General features: G+C 42.2%; 1 protein-coding gene across 1 annotated transcript; it reads left to right on the top strand.

Moving 5' to 3' along the window:
* The first annotated feature begins 7 nt into the window (after nucleotides 1-7).
* On the top strand, nucleotides 8-8,268 carry LOC116464488 (uncharacterized protein C2orf78). Its single transcript, XM_032147749.2, has 3 exons — nucleotides 8-204; nucleotides 4,598-5,347; nucleotides 6,188-8,268. Exons 1-3 carry the CDS (start codon nucleotides 108-110, stop codon nucleotides 8,110-8,112), a joined length of 2,772 nt encoding a protein of 923 aa, XP_032003640.1. The 5' UTR covers nucleotides 8-107; the 3' UTR covers nucleotides 8,113-8,268.
* Nucleotides 8,269-8,592: the final 324 nt, after the last annotated feature.

Consider the following 8,592-nt stretch of genomic DNA (forward strand, 5'->3'; position numbering starts at 1 on the left):
GCCACCTGGTAGCATCTTGGGGCTTCCTGGCTGTGGCCTGTAAATTTGTATCATCGCAAGTGGCCAGTGACCAGTAATCAGTTGCCAGTGGCCTTCATACTGGACACATGCACTCGTTGGCGTCAGCCACCCAGACATCCGCTAGTATCGTCTCTTCTTCCCTTGTATCTGCAGTTGATGTTTCTTCTTCTCTGACCATGTCAGGTAAAGAAAGAAACTTTTTAAAACGGTTTTCATGAGATTTCTTTGCCCCTAAATTTAGATTTCTTTCCCCCTATAGTCCCAAACAGCTTGGAATAACAGGGAAACTATTGAAGTAGAAATCTGGAGACCTCGTTTCAGTTTTGGCTTTGACATTTACTGGCTGTGTGACTTTAGATAACTTTTCTTCTCTCACAAATTCTGTTTCCTCATCTGTTACATTAGGATAATAGATTGGTTATTCCCCCTGGCCCTTTTCTTTTCTAATACTGAGTCTTAAAGGGTAGACGTATAGAAAATGAAATCAGAGACTTTCTGAGAGTGTTCATTTCAACCGAAACAGAGAAAAAACCGAAGTGGCCTAGAAAACTAGCAATATATTCTGAGATGTTTCATGTGTAATGGTCTCCCTCCACTAATATTTCAACTTTCCTATTTTAAATTTAGTGATGTTTAGTGATGTTTTAAATAATATTCAGCCAGGCACAGTGGCTCACACCTGTAATCTCAGCACTTTGGGAGGCCATCTCCCTCACTAATATTTCAACTTTACTATTTTAAGTTTAGTGATGTTTACTGATGTGTAGTGATGTTTTTAATATTCAGTTGGGCGTCGTAGCCCATGCCTGCAGTCTCAATGCTTTGGGAACCTGAGGTGGGGGGATCGCTTTGGGCCTAGGATTTCCCGGGCAGTCTGGGCAACATGGCAAGACCCCATCTCTACAAAAACTTTTTAAAACTCAGCCAGGGTTGGGGGTATGCCAGCTACTCAGGAGGCTGAGGTGGGAGGATCAGAGGACTGCTTGAGCCCAGGAGGCTGAGGCTGCAGTGAGTCGTGTTCACACCACTGGACTTCAGCCTGAGTGACAACGTGAAACCATGTAGCAAACAAACAAACAAACAAAGAAAAGTAATACTCACGTTTTGGACATTCCTATCTAAACTAGGTGGAAAGAGAAAATGGAGAGTACTGGGTTATAAGGAGGCAGGTATTCTAGAGTAAGGAATTTGGTAGTTTAATTAAAGCAGAAAACAGGATCCCCTCCTCTTCCCTTGGGATATGCCCTGGAGAATGACGAAATGATTTTAAAAGAAAAAAATATATTTTAAATTTGAAAAAAAAAAGACGCATAAGGAAATAAAGAAGCATAAGGAAAAAAAGAAGCATAAGGACAACAGAGTGAAATCTATTCAGAGTAGTGCAAATGAAGTTGGTTTTAGCAAATGCTTAGATCAATGGACTAGTAAGGAAACAGGCTAGAATACAGTATCCCTAGGAAAAGCAGCTTATCAAAAAAAATATATTTTAAATTTGAAAAAAAAAAGAAGCATAAGGAAAAAAAGAAGCATAAGGACAACAGAGTGAAATCTATTCAGAGTAGTGCAAATGAAGTTGGTTTTAGCAAATGCTTAGATGAATGGACTAGGAAGGAAACAGGCTAGAATACAGTATCTTTAGGAAAAGCAGCTTATCAGAAGTCACAGGCAGTTTCTTTTTTCCGTTGCCTTTTTGAACATAGATGACACTTGACAGTTTTTAACATAAACATTTTAGAAATATGCTTTAGAGGCCGGGCAAGATGACTCACACCTGTAATCCCAGCACTTTGGGAGGCCGAGGTGGGCTGATCACCTGAGGTCATTTCGAGACCAGCCTGACCAACATGGAGAAACCCCGTCTCTACTAAAAATACAAAATTAGCCGGGCATGTTGGCACCTGCCTGTAATCCCAGCTACTTGGGAGGCTGAGGCAGGAGAACCATTTGAACCTGGGAGGTGTAGGTTGTAGTGAGCCTAGATCATGCCATTGCACTCCAGCATGGGCAACAAGAGCAAAACTCTGTCTCAAAAAGAATATATATATATAAAATATACATGTATATTTTATATATATGTTTTAGAAATGATGCCTCCAGGCCGAGCTCGGTGGCTCACACCTATAATCCCAGCACTTTGGGAGGCTGAGGTGGGTGGATCACCTGAGGTCAGGAGTTCGAGATCAGCCTGGCCAACATGGTGAAACCCCACCTCTACTAAAAATACAAAAATTAGCTGGGTGTGGTGACAGGCGCCTGTAATCCCAGCTACTCAGGAGGCTTAGGCAGGAGAATCTCTGGAATCTGGGAGGCAGAGGTTGCAGTGAGCCGATATCTTGCCACTGCACTCCAGTCTGTATGACAGAGCAAGACTCCATCTCAAAAGAACAGAAAAGAAATGATGCTTCCTACAAACAAGAAACTAATAAGTGGTTACCTAGAGAGCTGGAGGACATGTAGTTTGCAGTGTCCTGTTTCTAATTTTGAAATTATATGGATGTTTCTCCTATTAACAATAAAATTAAGTTTTCTGAAAAAAGAATATCGTTATTTGCATCAGAAGAACAATACCTTTGTGTGAAAAGTAGATTTCAAGTAAAAGCTGCTTTTTTAAATCTTAATACTTTCTTCCAAAAACAGAGTACATACCGATTTACAATGGACTGCTTTTAGACCTAAGACTAAAAAGTCAAGCCACATATCAGCCACATATCTCTAATTCCATATCTATCTAAGCCAAATTTTCTGGAGTCCTTTGAATTTTCCTACATTCAAAACATTTTTCAATTGGATTCTTGCGTTTTTTTTTAAGCTATGGGTATGTCACTTTCCTGGATGTTGGAGACGATTATAATCTAGGTTTTGAGGATAAATATTAAAGCTCTCATGATACTTTTTAAGGGTTCTTTTCTGCTTATGTGGCTATAATAATTTAAATATTATACTAGGATTAATACCTGTCATTTGCTGCGTAATATTCATAGAAATATGAATGAGCATAATAATGGAATTCCTTTACACTTATTTTTTGCATTCTATTTTGTACCAGTTTTTATTGAAATATGTACCCACATATATTATGGCTATTTTACATTCACATTTACTGCATTTTTCTGTTTGTTACACACTTTTTGCTGATACAGTTTCTCTGTCTATATATGTTGGTTAGAAATTCATTCTATTATGGGCTGTTTCTTGGTTAATAGTATTCACTAGGAAAGAGTAGATACTATTCAGTTTCCTAATGTTGCATGTATGGTAACAGCTTTAGTTAGTAATTTGCTATGTTTTGATGCTAGCTACATACCCCAATTTTCATTAATATCTATATATTGTTTTAGTTCCATGATTTTATGCTTTAATTATTTTGTCTGTTTTTTCAGAACTTACTATGTCTTCCTCATTATAAGTCATATGTAATCTATCACTTTTATTCATGTATGAATTATCACTGTTATTATTTTGTAACTTCTTTATAGACAAGCAGCCTGAAGCTCAGAGTTTAACTAGACGTTTTCTTTCAAAAAGCATTTCTTGGCCAGGCGTTGTGGCTCATGCCTGTAATCCCAGCACTTTGGGAGACCGAGGCAGGCAGATAATCTGATGTCAGGAGTTCGAGACCAGCCTGATAAACATGGCAAAACCCCATCTCTATTTAAAATGCAAAAAATTAGCCAGGCAGAGTGGCATGCGCCTATAATCCCAGCTACTCAGGAGGCTGAGGCATGAGAATTGCTTGAGCCCAGGAGGCGGAGGTTGCAGTGAGCTGAGATCAAGCCACTGCACTCCAGCCTGCGTGACAGAGTAAGACTCTGTCTCAATAAAATAAAATTTAAAAAAAGAAAAAAAACGCATTTCTATCAGGTAGTTATTTTGACTTATGATAAAAAGCCAGGCTTCAAGAGTGCAAAGAATGACCTTTTAGATTTACCAATGGCCTAGGTTAAATATAAACTCTAGGACATATCATAAGACCTGCAGAAGCAAAATGTGACACTAGGGATTATAAAGGTAATAGCTGTACTATATTCCAGTAGACCAAAAAAATGCCATATTAAAAGTTCTAATTTCCTGGTTTCTGGTCTATGCTCAGAGAAAAGACTCCTGGCAAGGAAGTCAGGTTCTGTAACCTGGTAATGATATTAACATAATGGTAAAACTTAAACAGGTCAATCTGACCTCTCAGACTCATAAAATGAAATGTTAGAACTTCTCTAAGGACCTCCTAGTTCTAAAATGCTCCAATTCTAGGAAATAGTTTGAGTCTATACTAGCCCAGATTCAAGGGATACATAGGGAAGCGAGAAGGTTGCTTCTAGCCTAGGAAATAATATACGAAACCAGACCACTTGGGTCTTCACATCTGTGTCCAAGTTGGACAGAAAGACAGTTCATCAGAAGAGGACCAAACTGCTTCAGCACTCGAGGCCATCATAAACTGTTTGGCTTTTGGTATCTCAGTGAGTATTGGTATTAGAGGCTTCCTGATTGCAACAACCTTAAGATAATGCTGTTCTTCAAATAAGGTGAGAATTTTTCAATCTCATCGGTTTTTTCATCTCTCTCTTGTTTCCTACAGAAGATTTCCAAAATACATCTTTACCTGGAACTGCAAATTCTCTGCAGCTCTCTCTTCCTGTGGTGAACAATGCAGCTTTCTTAACAAGAAGCATCTCCAACTTCTCCAGAGCCTCTGCTCCAGCCATCGGCTCAGCATGGCTACAGCCATCAGCCTCTGGCACCTCCTTCCAGCCACTCATGGGCAGTGCCTACCTTTACCAACATTCTAGCACAACTATGTTGTCTGGGGTTACTGGCCAGAGCCATATCTGTACTTCAGCTGCCTCTTATCCAGGCGTTTTTGAGTGGGATAGTATAGCAAGCACAGTAAAGAAGTCATCCTCACTCAGGGACTTCACCGTGACTGCCATTGATCAGAACACAGCTGTCTCTTCCATGTCTATGACAGCCCAGTATGATAAAACTTCAGATACCAATACTGTGGTCCTTCTGTATCCATCACTATCTGCCAGCCTTGTTCAGGGGACACTAACTCAAATTCCAAATCAGCAGGGCCATAACCTGTCACTTCCCTACCAGATAGGAAGCCAGGTCTATTACCATAATCAAGGCACAGTGGGGCCTCCACTATCCTGCCTGCAATCCTATGGCTCTGTGTCATACACAGGATATAGGGCTTCTGCCCATCAACCAGAAATGGTGATGGTGCTAAAGGAGGTTCAGCCCACAAATGTCCTACCACCAGCCTCTACTTCTGGGATGTATTACTCTGTGTCTGCCCAACCCATCACAGAAACCGGCGTTCAAGGTGAGTACAAACATCAAGAAAGGAGAGGAATAATGTCAGCACTGAAAAGGAGGGTCAAATCTGTAGCTGAGTGGTGAGTCCATGGATAGGTAGAATTTAAGTCCTGAGACTTCAACCACTATTCTTGGGCAGTGCTCTCCATTTTCAGACTCTATATAAGAACACCTTATAAGTGGGAAAGTGGAACACTATAATGGCCATCTATGCTACATGTAAGAGAGTCGCAAGAGCATACTGACGGATACGCTTTTTAGTGCCCTTGCTGATCACTTCCCCCGCACTACCACGCTGTAATGTCTTTCCTTAATCTATTACTTTAGTCTCTTTGGAAGGCATTTCAGAACTCTTATTTTGGCAGTGACATTTTGATTTTCCTTAACTTACAATAGGATTTAAGACCTTGTGTTCAGAGATCCTCTCCAAAACAAACAGGCTCAGAATCTGTGCTTGCTTATCTATTTCATGAGGAAGGGCTCCACTCTCTACCCTAGTCCATGGTGTAAAGTGTTCTTATTCTCTCAGGAGACTGGAGAGAATTGAAAGGACCCTGTAAGAATGTGAGGCTTTATAAAACATCTCCTATTTTAAAAATCACTTTCACTTTTTGACTTACAACAACCCTATGAAATACAAAGAAAACCAAGAAACAATCACATCAAATGATAACCAGTAAGAGAACAGTCACTGTCAGTCTCCTAATACAGGGTCTTGTCCATGGTCCTTAAGAAGAGCTAGTAGAAATGCCTTGCCCATGTTGGAAAGGTATCCGATCGCTGCATTGGTATATAGGGGGAGCATCTCCCTTACCAGGAACTGACTTCTTCCTTGATTCCTTTGTAGTGATGGAAACTTCCCTGGGGATGGATACTTCCCTGAGATTGCAATCTCCAAGCCAGACATTTTGTCTGCCACAAACTCCAGAATTCTCCAAGTCCTTCAGTAGCAGAAATACCCAGACACTTGAGAGTAACCCATCACCTGAGCTTGGGGACATTTCAATTATAACTCCAGTCCAGAGTCCTACTAATCTCTTGACACTGTCTCCAGCTCCAAGCCAGGAAAAAAATGAGAATGAGAATTTTGACGAGATTAAAACCAACCTTTCAAAGCCTCTAGATGTCTACCAGATCCTAATAGGAAATCAAGATCCTCCACTACCTCTTTTAGACATCCCCGATATTCACCCGCTTCTGGGCTGCATTGATCCTCTTGGCCAAGAGGACCAGCCTGGTTCTGAAAATGCCAATCTAAGAAATAACAGCCTGAGTCTTGAGGACCAAGGGGTATTTGAAAATGGGATTGAGTCTAGCAGTGATTTGGCAGACATCACTACATGGGTGGAGAATACTTACCTCCCCCCGATCTTCAGTTCCTTACAAGATCTTGACCAACCCGAAGTTCCCTCGGCAAAGAAAGCCAAAGATACCAGTGCCATCAAGGTAAATCAGGCGCAGGAAAAGTCATATGTCATAAAGGGTCACTCTGATCAAGTCAGGAAGAACAAGCATAAAGCTTCCGAGCCTATCCAGGGTGCTCCCAAGGCCAAAATCCAGCCAAAGAACCCAGAGTTTCCATTAGAGGGAGAAGCGGTTGTTTGCGGTGCTACAGTCAGTGACAGCGCTTCTGTGAACAAGGCCAAGCATTCTAGCAACAAACCTCACAAAGCTGCATCCAGCAGGATCAGCAAAACTAAGAGCCATGGGCAGGAAGAGACCAAAGGGAACAGAAAGAACAGCTCCAAGAAATCTGAAGAGAGTAAGCAGTCAGGGAACAAAGTCAAGGTAGAAGAGAAGCAAACCATTCTCCACAGGAAACGGAAGAAAAATCAACCTCAGCTTAGCCAAGAGACCTTTAAAAAGCCCCGAAGCTCCCTAGGCACGCACCTGCTAGAGTCTGTGCAAGTTTTCCATGCACTCGGGAAAAAGATCGATAAGAAAACTGGATTCTCTTCCTCCAGGATCCCAGGAAGCTCAAGCAACACCCAAAACCGCCAGCCATTCCCAGCTCTCAAACCACGGCTGGATACCCGACATGAGGGTAAAGGCCCCGAGAAACTTCAGGTCAAGGCCCAGAAACTAGATGGTAGTGCTGAAAAAGAGTGTCCATCTCCATCCCATTCTGAGTTGCCACCACCTGGGAAGGTCAAGTTGATACCTTTGCCCTTTCTGACCCCGGACAAACCTCAAGCTCAACCTGTTTCTCGGCGGCCAAACCGTCTGGCCTCACGTAGGCCTACTGTGGCTTACCGTGCTCAACCTGATTCTACTAACTCAGCTAAATCAACTGCAGTCAATCCATCCCAACCAGCTCCTACCAACACATCTTTGACAGGTCCTGCCACACCGGCTCAGCCAATTTCAACCAAAGCAACCCAACCCAGTTCAGCCAACCCTACCCAGCCTACTGTCCCTCAATCTGCTGCTTCTAGGCCATCACCCTACAAAACATCATCTTGTTCTTCTCTGCAGCGGGAGCCTGTTTCCACTGCTGTGACCAGTTTCTGGTCACTGCCCAAGCCTCAAAATCGATTTCTAATCCAAGACTTCAGCCTCCAACCCCGTCCATGGAGGAAATCCACTGTTCCTGAGCCAGTAATGTCAACGCCCATCACAGAAGAGCAGAGGCCAGAGCGTGAGGCCATGAAGAGAAAGGCTCAACAAGAGCGTGAGAATGCTGCCAAATACACGTCTTTGGGGAAAGTGCAGTTTCTCGTTGAAAGAGAAAGAGATATGGAAATTGCTGAATACTATGGCTACACAATCTAAGAGCTGAGATTGTTGGTTTTACTTTGGATACTGCTGGTTTTCCACATACATAGATAGATACTAATTTATTTATTCTGATATATTTTTAAAACATAATAAAGAAATGTAATAGAATTGATTAATAGATAAGTAATAAAAAGGCCTTTTGAGTTTTGAGATGCTGTTGACTGTGGGTTTTCTTTGGTGGGGGTGGGGATCAAAGGCTGCATTAGAAAGAAGGAACTATAGCCGGGCGTGGTGGCTCATACCTATAATCCCAACACTTTGGGAGGCCGAGGTGGGTGGATCACCTGAGGTCAGTAGTTGGAGACCAGCCTGGCCAACATGGTGAAACTACAAAGACAAACTAAACAACTAAAAATACAAAAAATTAGCTGGGTGTGGTGGCGGGTGCCTGTAATCCCAGCTTCTCAGGAGGCGGAGGCAGGAGAATCGCTCCAACCCGGGAGGTGGAGCTCGAAGGGAGCCGAGATCCTGCCA

This window comes from Hylobates moloch, unplaced genomic scaffold (genome assembly GCF_009828535.3).
Source record: "Hylobates moloch isolate HMO894 unplaced genomic scaffold, HMol_V3 SCAFFOLD_819, whole genome shotgun sequence".
NCBI classification, from domain to species: domain Eukaryota; kingdom Metazoa; phylum Chordata; class Mammalia; order Primates; family Hylobatidae; genus Hylobates; species Hylobates moloch.

Excerpts from the sequence above, each read along its gene's own strand:
- LOC116464488 (XM_032147749.2), top strand. The coding sequence starts at position 108 with ATGCACTCGTTGGCGTCAGCCACCCAGACATCCGCTAGTATCGTCTCT. Across the intron at positions 205-4,597 it reads TTCTTCTCTGACCATGTCAG|AAGATTTCCAAAATACATCT; the intron begins GTAAAGAAAGAA and ends TGTTTCCTACAG. Across the intron at positions 5,348-6,187 it reads CACAGAAACCGGCGTTCAAG|TGATGGAAACTTCCCTGGGG; the intron begins GTGAGTACAAAC and ends ATTCCTTTGTAG.